Source organism: Prionailurus bengalensis, chromosome A1 (assembly GCF_016509475.1).
Source record: "Prionailurus bengalensis isolate Pbe53 chromosome A1, Fcat_Pben_1.1_paternal_pri, whole genome shotgun sequence".
NCBI classification, from domain to species: domain Eukaryota; kingdom Metazoa; phylum Chordata; class Mammalia; order Carnivora; family Felidae; genus Prionailurus; species Prionailurus bengalensis.
This window is the reverse complement of record NC_057343.1, coordinates 140,227,329-140,242,558: the sequence shown is the minus strand read 5'-3', so window position 1 is coordinate 140,242,558 and position 15,230 is coordinate 140,227,329. Positions and strand designations below refer to the sequence as shown.

The following is a 15,230-nucleotide window of genomic DNA, read 5'->3' as shown; positions in this document are numbered from 1 at the left end:
TATCAGTCTTGGTCATTTTCAGTTGATTGCTTTGTCTCTTCTGTATGGGTTGCATTTTCCTACTTATTTGCAGGCCTGTTAATTTGTTATTGAATCCCACACATTGTGAAATCTACCTTGTTGGATGCTGGATATTTTTGTAGTCTTATAAACATTTTATATATTTGTTCCAAAATACAGGTAAGTTCCTTGGAAACAATTTGATCCTTTTAAGTCTTGCTGTTAAGATGTGGTAGGCAGGATTGGAGAATGTTTTCAGTCTAGGGCTAATTATTTCTCACTACTTAAGTAAGTTTCTTCTGTGTACCTTACCAGTGCCCCACCAGTTTTGAGGTTTTCTGTTGGAAACAGGCACTATTTTTGCCCTTTCTGAATGCCAGGTGTCATTACCTCTAATCACTACTCAGCTGAATACTCAAAGAGGACCCTCTGAAGATCTACAGAGCTCTCTCTCTCTTTGTATTTCTCTCTTCTTCAGTACTGTCCTACAGACTCTGGGCACTTTGCCTTCCTATACTCTGCTCTGCCTCTTCACCTCCGGGAGTCCACAGGCTTTGCCTGGATCCCCTCTCCCTGTACCATGACTTGGAAATTCTCTCAAGTCAATGGCTGGGACACTTGGAAGGCTCACCTCATTAATTTCTCACTTCTCAGGGATCACTGTACTTTGTTGCCTGATGTTGTTTGGTATCTTACAAACTATCGCTTTATATATGTTGTCTATTTTTTGTTCGTGTTAGGACAAATCTGCTTCCTCTTCATCCTGGTCAAAAGCAGATGTTCACATATTTCAGGTATTTTTCCTTCTTAATTTTTCTTTTATTTTTCACTTCAGGAGACTACTCACAAAGCCAGTGTTTTATTGAGTGGTAAAATTAAGGTAGAAAATGGTCAGATTTATCAAAATCCAGTCACCTGGCTCAAGGATCTTCTAGGAGACGACAGTTACGTGACTTGGAATTATGCTTGGAGTAAGGTGGGTCATTCTTAATTTATCTGTAACTTCATATTCAAATAGAAATGTACATTTTTATGATAAAACTATTATTTTTAAGAAATCTGAACTTCTCCAAGCTCGTTTATGTCCTCATATATCCTTAATACAATATGCTACGTGCTTTCCCCTACAACTCTTGTTTAACAGAATTCCCCAGGGGCAGACTTGGACAGCTGACTGAGCCTCTCCATCCTTGTTCCTCACCTAGTCTCAGAAATTCAAATGTCCTGATTCCCCCCTAGGATTCCCCCAGGTGATTTCAGGTCTTTGTGACTCCCTAGAGAAAATTTGGGACCTCTGATGTATTGAGAATTAATATGTTAGTATTCTGGTGCAGTGAAGGAAAATCTTCCCCAAGACCACAGGAAGGAGCAAGCAGCCTAAGACCCACAGAGGTTATGCTGCACTTTTGTTTGAACTCAGTCTTATCCATCAGTTGCTAAACCCCCAAAAAGAAATACTTGATTTCATTCTGACTTCCCAGACTTAGTAATCTTCCCCTCAGTTCTGTCTTCTGAGTTGTAAGCCCAGTTTAACCACCAGTTGAAGACAATTAATAACTGACACCTTTGATGGCCAAGATCAGCCACCTCCAGATATCCATTGTCACACTTCAGGGAAGAATCTTGGAATGATTCACCCAGGAAAGTGTGAATCATCAGACATCCACCATTACTGTTAAACAGAATTGCAGATGCCTTCAGCCTCCACTAGCCATTACAGTAAGCCTCAGTGTACTAGTAATAAAAGGCCCAGTTTCTTCTCTCCTTTATTGTCCCACTTAGCTCTGCCCACCCTCCCTCCTAGTTTCTCCTCTCCTTCTGCATCCCTAAATTGCTTTCCAGTGTTCTAGACCTTTGTGTCAGGTGCTTCCAAAATTGTGTTGTAGTTCCCTCACTTACATCAATACATCTTGGATTTTTTTCTACTTTATAGTCTTTATGGGTTTTTTCTTAAAGGTTTTTTCTAGTTGTTTATTTCCCACCCCTGGAGTCACCAGGCCACCTGCTTTCAATTTACCCTGCCCAGTCCTTTCTGTGGATTCATAAGTCATATTTGCATGTTAGTAATTAACATTTTACCCTTGGAAATCCCTTTTTATTAAAAAGTTTCTCAAACTTTTGATAGATTTTATCATTTTGTTGAAATAGTCTATGCTTACAGCCTGAATATGGTTCTGATTTCTGTAGTTTAGTTTTTTTGAGCTCGACATGCCTCTGCTACAGTGTGCCCAGTGATGACTCAGTTCTCCCACTCTTTTTCTTTATTGGAACTACTGCATTTTCTGCTTTTGAATAGCTGGCTGTGACATCATTTGGCCCTCACTCTGTACTTAAGCCTCATTTATATATCACATTGCCTATGGTCTTTTCTCATTGGACATGTCAGTTAGTCATATGGTTTAACACCGAGGTGATAGTGAAGTCAAAGGCGAATGTGGGTGCTAAAATTAGAATTATTGGGTATAAGATATTCGTACAGATTAAGTAGGCTTAGATTTTTTTTAATATTCAAAAATAGTCTTAAAAATTACCACAGGGTGCTCATGTACTTTTAATAAATACCCCAAGCTGAGAAACACTACCCCAGTAAAAATTTTTGCAGTGTTTAAAACCCTCTTTTAAAACTTAACACAGAAACATTTGCCTCCTCTTATCTTGAAGTAACTCCTGACTTCACAGTTGCTTCTGAGTGACAGGGTGTTTTGGCTACATTGGTCAATGTGAACATTTCTCCTGACTCATTCTGAGAATGCTGGTGTGGCTATAGGTCCTGGAGTGGTTGCTTGTCAGGCAAGAAATGCCAGAAAACTAGGTCTTATCCTGCCTCAGACAGAATGACAACAGCCACTAGACACAGAGATGACTCATACTTCCTACCCAAGCAGCTGGGCTGCTATACAGGGAATTCTGATGCTTACTCCCACTGGGCATCACTGATCCCTCTCACTCCTGCAGTCTCCTGACTATTAGGTATCATCCTGATATGGCAGAGTGATCTCTGGGAGGGAGACAGGAGACCAGGCTGGTTCCCGGTTCCACTCGTGATAAGTTACATGATCTGGGAATGTTTTTCGATCCTGCCTACACATTGGAATCACTTGAGGAGCTTTTAAAAACTGCTAATGCCTGGAGGACCCCAGCTCCATACCTTCTGATCTAATAGTCTTGACTGAAGACCAGGTGGCAATATTTGAAAAAGCTTTCCAGGTAATTGTAATATGCAGCCTAGAGTGAGAATCACTGATCTGGATCAAGTCACTTAACCTTTCTGAACGTCATTTTTCTTATGTATGAAATAAGTAGTAGTGCTAAATGGTCTCTAAAGACCCTTCCAATGTGGAAATTCTAGGACTTGGATAGTTATGTGTGATTTATAAAGGCTTTTACATGTATTCTTTCACAACAACCCCATGAGGCAAGAAAATTAACTATTTTCTCTATCTATGGATATAAAACCAGAGTTGTAGGAGATTAAGTGAGTTGATTACCCCCAAGGCCAGTAAGTGCCAGAACTAGGATTAGAATCTGGTCTTTTGGTTCCCTGTATATTATTTTCCACATTTACAACAAGTAAGGACAGAAGGACATTATTTTCTACATTTACAACACAAGGGAGCCCACATTCCTTTCATTGGAAACCAGTTGCCGTGAACTGAAAAGAGCACACAGTGTTACCTAGCTGTCTTTGTGGATTTATGCAAAGCCTCATTCTTGTGCAGCAAAAATTGCTCACTTCTGGCCGAAAAAAATGCCTTTCTGTGATACAGTTGTGGTAGGAAATTGTAAGAATGGCAGTGACCATTCATTTTGTGAATGCTCAGGGCTGGATCTTTGCAGATGAAAAATACACTGCCATTTTGGGCAGTGAATGAAGGAGCAGTGACCGTTCTCTTGGGCAAACATACTTTCCATCCAAATGACTCACTCTCTGAGTTTCGACCCTTATAAATTCACTGTTTTGGATCTAGTATTAACTTTTCTCTGTGGTTACCCCTCACCCTACACACTTTCTAAAATAATCCTCCCACCACCATGATTAGGAATATCAAGGTAGGGAAAGGTTGAGGTAGGAGTATAGAAAGTGATGGGAATTGTTGATCTGGACAGCCAGCCAGCCTCATTGAGTCAATTAATCATTCCTAAAGTGTCTTAATTAACTTAAACTTCTGTGAGTCCTGCTTCTACTCTGGAGACGTGGGCCCTTTCAAAATACAAATATCCAAGAGGTGTGAATCCTGAAGATTGTAAATAATATGAAGGCCTACTGCCCTTCTCTTGCCTGGAGCTACATAGACTGCCTGGGGGAAGTGGAGAAGGAAGTGGAGAAGGCTCTAGGATGGGGATTGGGAAGAGGGGGGCGGTGTGAAAGTGAACCTCACTTCCATCATATTTCCCCAGGATCTGTCTTTTGTGGCAGTTATTATACTTTTATCCTCCCTTCTCAAATATTTGAGAATTATTTTAATTTTTTAGCCAAATATGTCTTGGTGTTACAGTGAACCTAAAAGAAAAACCTATAGTTTTCTTCTGTTTCTTTGCTCTTTTCTGCCCCCTCTCCCATCCTCCAACAAAAACAATTTTCCTTTCCTCTTTCTTCCTTTTGGGATAGTGTAAATTGTTTAGACTTGCTTCATAAAACTTGAAATGGAAGTAAAACAGTCATTTGATCATCCATGAACAGATTCCCATTAGTACCAACAAATGGTTTTCCTGAAGACATACGAAAAATGGACTGATACTTTCAAATAAAATAGAGCCCCAGCAGGGGAGTAAATTCTTGGACACCTCTTTAATGTTCAAAGGCAGGTTATGTTTTATATTTTCTCTTGATGCATTAGAACATAAGGTATAGAGAAACATTTGTTACTGCAGTTAATGACAATTGAGATTGTACTTTATTTCTTCAGAGACCATACCAAAATAAAGTTAATTAATAATTTCACTTGGCTGATTAACTACATTTCCAGAATAGTGGCTAATTGAATCATGCATCTACCTCACACACAAACACACAGACACACACACACACACACACACACACACACACACACACACACAAATGCACACCATTTCTTTCCCAAGTATAATATTAGGCAATCACAATGAACTAATTTCTGAAGAATAATGGACCTTCTACCTAAGAGCTTCAAGGAAAGCATCAGTGACCTTCGGATGAAGCACTCCTGTAGTTATACATTTTAGAAAAGCAGGACCACCACAACCTGCAGATAACCCTCACAGAACGCATCTTACCCTAACTCCGGCTTTATTACTGTTCTCCTCTGGGGGGAGGAGGCATCCCATCAGCTGCCCCTCATCACAGTGGGTTTTGAGTGGTAAAGTTGTCAAGATTGCTGGCAGCTATGTAGTCCAAGACCCTAAAAACCTCACCAACAGCTCATCCTACATGCCTCTATCAGAGCAGGCGTATGAGCTAGATTTGGATTCAAGATTTAGTTTAGGATTCAGAGTTTGAGTTATATGCAAATATGATGATTGTTGGCTCTTATGCTTTAGACAACTAGAGCACAGACACTATTATGAAATGGACAGTTTCCAGGAGTGACCAGTGCCTGTTCAGTTTGAGGTCTATATATTATTATCCTCATTCAATAAATTACCCCCACCTTGAAGAAACTAGATCTTTAACTCCATGGATTTTCTTAAAGCTGTGTTCTATGTCTGAATTACCCCTAGTGCTATGTTTAAGACCTATGCGGACTCATGGCTTCTAAGGCTACTAAGGTACAATTTTACCACTTTATATTACCCAGTACTAACTGATAAAAATCTGCTTTAAATCTGAAGTACAGGTGAGAATATACTGAGCCTGCATATTGATGGGCCTGTAAGGTATTTTGGATATTATCAAGGCACAACGTGAACAAAATCTGTTGTTTCTAATTGTTAGTTGTTGGGAGAACTGACAGATGGCATTCAGAGGCCTCATCTCTCCTGTGGCAGGTGGGGATGGGTTAGCACAGTGGGTCAGACAGATCTGTTCCATTTCCATTACCAAGTTTGTTTGGTCATGGGATTGAGCCCAGAGGGTGCCTAAACCTTCCAGATTCCTTATGTCTGCCCCATTCTGTTAAATAATAGCTTTTATTGAGCACTCAGGACATGCTCGACAGTTTGCCAAATGCTTTTCATGTATTCTAATCCTCACAACAGCCTGATAAGCTTGGAGGTACTCGTTTTACAAATGCACAAACAGAGGCTCAAAGAATGTAAGAATCTTGCTTAAGAGCTCAGACTGCAGAGGTTTTCCCCCCAGGATTGTCAGGCAGTATGCAAAGTGCTAAGAGTATAAAAATGAATATGACACAGACCTTGTCTTCAAGGAGTTTATGTTAATGGAAGCAGACCTCTTAACACATAATTTCATTTAAATGAGATAAGTTCCTTGACAGAAAAATAAGCGCAGAAATTATGGGGGTCTAGAGGAAGGTTATTGCCTAAGTTTCTAGAAGTTCTAAGAAAGCATCCTGGAGGAAGGGATGTTCGAGTTGAGACTGGATGGTTTAGCCACAGTGAGCCTAGCTTCTGAGGCGTATTATTAGGCTGCCCTGGAACAAAGAGTGGAGAACCCAAGGACCCTGTGGCAAATGTTCGCCAGTGTGCCTCAGCCTAGCCCATTTGTGTGCAGGGATCTCTAAGATCTGACCTTCAAGGCTGATAAACAATAGCTAAGTTCACAAACAAACCAGAAAAACCCAAAAAAATTGGATGCATAGTCCTGAAATGATATTAATCTGAACAGTTAAATGTCTTATTTCTTGAAAAGTACTATTAACTTTTGTGGTTTAATTTTATTAGTACAACGCTACTTCTTTAACACTATAAAGTAGCCCATGCTAGTTTAATGGTTGTTTACTAAGTGAATGAAAAGAGAATTAATGATAAAAAGCAGGGGTAACAAATTTCTTCTCTAAAGGGCCAAATAATAAAGATTTCAGGCTTCATAGGCGTATGGTTTTTGTCACCAATATTCAATGATGGTGTAGCATAAAAGCATCCATTGATAGTAAGTAAATGAATGGGTATCTTTGTGTTCTAATAAAACTTTACTTACAAACAAAGGGGGCAGGCCAGATTTGTCCATGGACTATGGTTTGCCAGTCTGTGATAGACAACAGTCAATACTTTACCAAAGTTACAATTTGCAAAAGAGACGTGTATTTGCTTCTTTTGAAATGTAGAATTTTTGAATTCTGTGCTTACTTGTGTACAGGTAACATATCTGGGGAAAGAGCTTGTAAAGTATGTTTCTGAGGAAATACCTGTACCCTCAGAGCCAAACATGGCGCCTCAGCAACATCAACCTTGTCTTCCAGGTACGTGCAGACCAACACCCATTTCTTAGTTGTGAGGAAAGTGCCCAAAGCTACTGAGAAAGCACTCCTTGTTTTGTATTTTCATTCATGTAACATTCAAATAACCATTCTACAGTGAACAATTCAGTGGCATTTAGTACACTCACAGTGGTGAGCAACCACCACCTCTGTGTAGTTCCAAAACAACTTTCATTACCCAAAAAGAAACTCCACACCCATTCAACAATTGCTCCCCTCGGTCTACTTTCTGTCTGTATGAATTTGCCTGTTCTGAATGTATCATATAAATGGAATCATATAATATATAACCTTTTGTGTCTGACATCTTTCATTTAGCATAATGCTTTTAAGGATCTTGCCCTGAAGGACATTCGGTTTCCCTTTTTTGGAAGTAGTGCTGCTGTGAGCATGTCTATACATATATTTTAACCTGGTTTTAGTTCTTTTGGATGTATACCTAGGAGTGGAATTGCTGCATCATATGATAATCATATGTTGAAGTTTTTGAGGAACAGCCAAACCGTTTTCCACAGCAACTGAGTCATTTACATGTCCACAAGCAACATACAAGGGTTCCAATTTCCCCACATCCTCACCAACACTTATTTTCTGTTGGTTTGTTTATAGCACTCCATTTTTAAGCATAGTTCATTCTAGGAGAATTTTTAAAATGACACCTTTTCTCACAATTCCATTCTCTAAATCTATATTATACTTACTTTGGGTAGATTTTTAAGTGTCATATAAAAGGAAAAATGGTACTTTTTTCCTTCCTGCAGGCATGATTTGGTTAGTTATCTAAAATCAAGTACTAAAATAAATCTTTGCTTGTTAGTGTAAACTAATGTGCTTTATCTGGTGGAATCAACTTTAACCCAAGAAAGCTGAAGAGAATGTCGTCTTCATTGTTAAGCGGCAGATTTTGAAATGATCTGGGAAGAGGCCGCACACATTTCTACAAAACAAATATAACTAAGTCTCTGTTACCCTTTGCTTTTTCCCCCAGTGTCCCTGCCTCAGACCAGTTGGGGACAGTATAAGCAGAAATGGAAGTATAATACAGAAGATGATAATTCTGTGATAACCAGAGTCAACAACCAAACAGGGATTACTATCATTAAGCCCCTAACCAGAGTCTCCCCAGGGCCATCCTTCCTACAACAAACCTTAATAATTCCAAGGACTTTCCTTTCCTAACTTTATATCTAATCCACTGTAACCTCCTAGGGTCCTTCTTTGTCTCAAAAACTGGCTTTAGAATAGGATGCATTTTCCCCATTTTTCTGAAGATAGCCTCAAGAGTGCTTTTCATCATTCTGGGAGAATAGATCTGGTAAAACAGAAATTGTCTCTCTCTCTCTCTCTCTCTCTCTCTCTCTCTCTCTCTCTCTCACACACACACACACACACACACACACACACACACACACACACAGGAAAGTCAAGCAAACCCTTTATACTCCTGGTTTCTAACCTCAAGAATTAGAGCAGAAATACAGGATCTTCCCTATTTCCTATTTCACAGAAGTTATCTGCTCCTCAGGTTTCTTAGCTCTAGGCAGGCATTTCCAACCCTAGCCATTTCTCTCCTTCCTCAGAGGGCTCATGGTTCCCCTGCTAAGTGAGCATGAAATAAAAAATGGGTTCTGAACTGCTGCTTCTGTTGCCTGCAATATAAACAAATTTCTAAATCGTAAACACTGTTTACAGAAATACTGAATTTTCTTTCCTTTAGATATTTCACACAGTGTCAATGCTAATTTGAGAACTATGGAGTGCCAATATGCCAGCCAACTTCTTGCTACCTTCATCTGGGCCTAGGATGCTGCAGGTCTCTGCTGGCATTCTGTAGGCTGCTGTTGGAACTTTATTTGAACCTCTTTAATTTAGGACTCTTCTGTATCTGGTTTTGTAGTACCTGACAGAAATCCAACAACCTGGCAGATTAGAAAAATGTAAACTCTATAACCTTATTACAAGCCAACCATTGAAGAGAAAATCTTTTTCCCTCTTTTGCATATCAAAATATCATGGAAATTGTGGATCTGACATTCTAGGATACACAAAGTTTGAAGGAAAAACAAGGCCTTACAGATTTCAAAAGCCTGCTTCGTATCATGAACATAATCTGTTCTCTTACACTTTTTAATGGTCACACTCTTCAGAATAGTGCTTCCTGGGAGTAAGGAAATTAGGAAGACCTATTTACATTTCCCAGACCTAGGATGCTTATGCATCCCAGCTGGGCCAGGGCAGTCCTTAATCCAGCGAATTTATTAGTAGCACTCCCTTTGACTTGCAGATGCGCCTTGTTTAGATGACCTAGTATAGGAACCAAGCAAATAGGTGTTGGAAAAATGAAATTTGGACAAGGTAAAAAAAAAAGAGAAACTCTCCAATTTCATTTACTTTTTTTAAAGTTTTTATTTAAATTCCAATTAGTTGACATACAGTGTAGTATTAGTTTCAAGTGTACAACATAGTGATTCAACACTTCCATACAACACCTGGTGCTCATCACAAGTACCCTCCTTAATCCCTGCCACCTTTTAACACATCCCTCCACCCATCTGCCCTCTGGTAACCATCAGTTTGTTCTCTATAAGAACTATATAGATTCTTACATACTGTTGTGCAAATAGATGGTCAAATTTTATGCATAACACTATATTATAAATTTTTTTTAACGTTTATTCATTATGGAGAGAGAAAGAGAGAGACAGAGCATGAGCAGGGGAGGGGCAGAGAGAGAGGGAGACACAGAATCCAAAGCAGGCTCCAGGCCCTGAGCCGTCAGCACAGAGCCTGACGCGGAGCTCAAACTCACAAACCGTGAGATCGTGACCTGAGCCAAAGTCGGACGCCCAACTGACTGAGCCACGCAGGTGCCCCAGCACTCTATCTTATAAATAATTGCTGGCTACCTAATCTTAACCCCCTGATGGACTGAGATCTTTGAGTTCAGAGAGACTTTTCTGGGCTTTTTCTCCTTATTATATTCCCCAAAGACTAGCACAATAGCTTGCCAGTAAATGTTCATTGAATAATGTTCATCAAATAATAATGAATTAATGGATGCATGAATATGATCCAAAGGACTGCTAATTTAAAACTGAATTTACTTGTGATTGACTGTCCTAAGAAGTAGACATGCCTAGATCTCACAGGCTTAATGGAATTTGTTGTGAAGAATTCAACAGATTGTAAATAGGATTTCGGTAATATTATCTCCTTTATCTGAATTTTTGACATCTGACTGTGAGATAGAAGACTAATGGCCCTTCACATTTTTTCAACCAGATACTTAAAAGAGAGCTATATCCTTCTACTTCCCCCTCTTCATGATAAGTAATAAATCTGTTTAGTTTTGGTAACATTTCCTAAACCTCTTTAATCAGATGATGTCAGCATTTCATGGGACAGATAGCAAACTCAATAACTAATTTATTTCTTCATATCATTTGGAATCATGGTATCAAGAATATCCTAGGGGCTCCTGGGTGGCTCATTTGATTAAGCATCTGACTCTTGATTTCAGCTCAGGTCATGATTTCGGTCATAAGATCGAGTCCAGTGTCGACATTCTCTGTCTCCCAGTCTCTCTGTCCCTCTCCCACTCCCACTTGGGCACACGCATACTCAATCCCTCTCTCTTTCTCTCAAAAAAAAAAAAAAATCCTGAGTCACGAAGGTTAGTGATAAAAGTTTTTAATCTTGTTGTTTTGAGACTTTATCCAAGAGCTTTATTCTTAGTCCCCCACAAAAACTAGTCAAGTTGGTAACTCAGGTGAATGTGTTGGTGGACTCCAGAGTGCTAGAATGTGGTACATTAACAGATTTGAAGGTATATGCTATTTGTAATTAAAGATTTTAATCAGGGGCACCTGGGTGGCTCAGTCGGTTGAGTGTCCGACTTCGGCTCAGGTCATGATCTCGCCCTCCATGAGTTCAAGCCCTGTTTCGGGCTCTGTGCTGGCAGCTCAGAGCCTGGAGCCTGCTTCAGATCCTGTGTCTCCCTCTCTCTCTGCCCCTCCTCCACTCTCACTTTGTCTGGTTCTGTCTCTCAAAAATAAATAAATGTAAAAAAAAAATTTTTTTTTTAAAGATTTTAATCATACAAACACCAGCCTTAAAAAATGAAATTCTGTTGGTGAAATCCTGATATATATATATCACTAAAGTCCTTAGAAGCTATAAAATGGAGTGAATCTATGGTGCATTTTCCCTTGAAATTTCACAACTTCCTCCTAAGCCTCTGCCTACTTGGCTGTAGTTTCTCTTCTGTGTTATTGAGGAAATCTTCACTGATATTTCAGAATAAATTGGAAGGAAAAAATGAACATTCCCAAACTTCTACATAATTTGTGATCACTGTGTACAAACATATCAATCTTTTTTACAGTACTTAAAAAAAAATCTGTTAATGCAGATCACAATTCATTATTTACTCAGAAAGCCAATCTTACTTATATATATCTATGTCCCCTGTCAGCACAGTAGTAAAACACTCAAAGAAAATTATGTCAAATGTATTCATCTAAGAAAAAAAGAGTATCTCCTGAAGTCTTTCTTTTCCCAAGCCATCATTTAATGCATATTAATTACATCATTTTCTTTCATCATTTCTTCATTTGAAAATAGAACATGCTTTTTCAGAAAAAAAAAATAGACTCTTTTTTGATTTTGCTAAAAACTGTCCTTGACCTACTGATAATATGTTGTAAATAAATTACTTTAAAGAAAGTGTTTTGTTCATTCCAGTGCTATTACTGTGCTTCATTGCTCTGTAAAAGTATGTGTAACAGAGAGAGCACAAACATTCACAGTTGCCTCTGTTTTATGTGGTTAAGAACTTCTTCAAACTTAAACACCTAAGGAAGATGGGTGTCTGATAACAGAGCAGAAGGTGTTTATTTCAGCTCCTGTTGATGATTCTTGATTGTTTTTCATTACTTTAATCATAATTTTTTTCATCCTAGTATCATGATTAACTTTGACCTAATTCTTAAAGTGGAGGATATATATCCACTGATAGGGGAGGAAAGAGAAGAAAACTAATTTATCTGTTGAGCACCTGCCGTGTGCCAGGCCCTCTGCCAGATTGTTTTACATACCTTAGGCCTTTGATGAGTTTCTTATTAGTAAAACTCCAGACCTGATGTCTGTACAACACAGAAAAAAACATGAACACTTTACATATAAAGTCAACTGTCTCAAACCCAGTTCAGCTTAAGAAACCACGTATAAAATTTATTTTCCCATAAAGAAAGGGCTTAAATAATTTAAACTTCAAAATATAATGTCCAAGTCTGTTTCTTGATTCCAGTATAGTTTTCACAGGTGGCTTTTGATCTTATCAATATAAATCTATCTCATACTATTAATTTAGTTTTAAATATCAAATCACCTAATACTCTACCACCGTGTTTAGCCTTTAGAATCCTTTTATTTTAAAAAGGCAATGGGGCGCCTGGGTGGCGCAGTCGGTTAAGCGTCCGACTTCAGCCAGGTCACGATCTCGCGGTCCGTGAGTTCGAGCCCCGCGTCGGGCTCTGGGCTGATGGCTCAGAGCCTGGAGCCTGTTTCCGATTCTGTGTCTCCCTCTCTCTCTGCCCCTCCCCCGTTCATTCTCTGTCTCTCTCTGTCCCCAAAAAAATAAATAAACGTTGGAAAAAAAAATTTAAAAAGGCATTGAATTTTGTATTTCAATAGCTGTAATTGACTTTTTCCCCAGTGTAACTATAGCAGATGTACTTTTACAATCTATTAAAATAATTCCTAATCATTTTCCCTTTGACTGGAATTATACTTCTTGTTCAGAATGAGAATGTGTATGTATATATATATATATATACACTTCTGAACAAGAAGTATAATTCCAATCAAAGGGAAAATGATATATATATATATATTCATTTCCATTTATAACTAGAGTAAGCAAAGAAGTGAAATTTCTATATCATCTAGTCTTGGACCTATTTTACAGATGATGAAACTGAGAACCAGAGAGGTAACATGGGTTGAATGAAAGGAGTACGTAGGTTAGTGATGTTTGAGGAGTGAACTATCAGTTAAAATAATGAGTCTGATTATTTTTACTTACGATCTATTAAGGGAATTTTTTTAAATGTTACAGGAGAAAGAAAAGTAAAAGTTAAAATTATTTTTAACCTAACTAATTAGCTTGTCATTTTGAAGTGCTAATTTAGGCCACTAGATAACATGAATAGGTGCATGAGCCTGTCCTTTTGCCTAGTGATGAAGCTAGCAATTCAGTTTAAGGAGACTTGTGCAGAATATCTAATATTTGGTGATCTCGCTTGAGGAAAATGGGTTTCTTCCTACTTCTTGCATGAGTAGAATGGTTCATTAGTTAGCTGTGCAGTCTTTTTTGGGGATGAGGAGGAATGAGAAGAGCCAAATGTTCACACTGTGGCTATTTTCCGAGTTGTACTGGGCCGGAGAAGCCATAAAACTTGCATGAGACAACACAAGTTTGTGTGGCCTAGAAAACTGATTATCTGTCTTCCAGCCTAATACTATTTTCAGTAAGAAATAACGATGATAATAGCAGCTTATATTTATTGAGTATTTGCTATATGCTACTCAGTAGCCAATCATTTGACATGCATTAGCCCATTTAGTCCTCACTTCTGTTTCATTCTCAATTTACTGGAAATTATGGCACAGAGGGGTTTATATAACCACCTTCAGAAGCTGCAGTCATCCTTTTCTTGCCTTGGTGTTTTATACTGCAGACAGGCTTCTTTTTCCCAAGAAGTCAATGCTGATTTATAGCTTTATCTTGGGTATGGAATATAGAGTGAGTGAATTATGACTTGGTCAGAAATCTAATTTTGTGCTCAGTAGACTTGACTAGGGTCTAAGATTTGTAATAAGCAAATTTAAATACTATTTTTTTAAAAATAGGGTTTAATTTGTTGGTTCTTCTTTAAATAGGAACTTCCAGAGAGTCAATGCAAAACATCCCACATTATCTACAAATAAAAGAAGTTCTATTAATCAGCGATCAAGAATTTCTCCCATGCCATATAATGGATCAACATTGGAAGTTCTATGTGGAATGCGAAGAGCTAACATTCTAAAACCTTGTTTTCTTAATAATTTAATAGGTATTTGTTCATATTATTAAGCCACATTCATGTTTTATCTTATAAGGGCCAGAGGGCCTATTTTAATACACACTTTATGAGTTGCTACTTAAGATGTGTGTTTACTATTGTAAGAAAAAATAGAACTCAAACTATTGTAGTTAGATAAAATACTTTTTTGCCATTGTAATAAAGGCATTTTTGAATTAAACCACATTGAATCTCTGGCTTTCTTTTTATTAACATAAATGTAAAACTCATCTTTCAGTCAATACTTCTACCTTTGTATAAATAACAGTTAACTAAAGGGAAGTAAGGATTAAAAAAAGATTGATAAATGGTCCTGAAAAGGCCAGGCTAAAGTGTATCTACTTAAAACAAGAACTTAATGTCCTGGTACCTTCCCCCATTTACTTTGGAACTTATCTTGTGACCAAAATATAAAATTATGAAAGAGGTTTATTTTAAATTTCATAAAATTTAGCATAGATAAAACTGTAACTATGGTAAGTCTTAGGACAAAAAATGAATCAAATGTTGATTTGGTGGCTGATTATTTTAAATAGGATATACTTAACCTTTTGCTACATTGTCAAGAAGATTTTTATTTTTTTTTTGTAAGAAAGATTTTTATAAGAGAAACTTGGGGAGCACCTGGATGGCACATTGGTTGAACATCTGACTCTTGATTTCTGCTCAGGTCATGATCTCAGGATCCCTTAGATAGAGCCACCATGTCAGTACAGAGCCTACTTGGGATTCTCTCTCTTTCTCTGTCCCC

The 15,230-nt window shown here is 38.1% G+C and overlaps 1 protein-coding gene across 1 annotated transcript in view; it reads left to right on the top strand.

Annotated features, from left to right (window-relative positions):
- ANKRD31 (ankyrin repeat domain 31) overlaps window positions 1-14,662 on the top strand; it is a 142,562-nt gene extending 127,900 nt beyond the window's left edge. Inside the window, exons 23-25 of the mRNA XM_043592111.1 lie at window positions 836-976; window positions 7,235-7,337; window positions 14,298-14,662. Of these exons, the coding sequence (XP_043448046.1) occupies window positions 836-976; window positions 7,235-7,337; window positions 14,298-14,443 (390 nt within the window). The 3' untranslated portion in view covers window positions 14,444-14,662. The remainder of the gene's footprint in view (window positions 1-835; window positions 977-7,234; window positions 7,338-14,297) is intronic.
- Window positions 14,663-15,230: the final 568 nt, after the last annotated feature.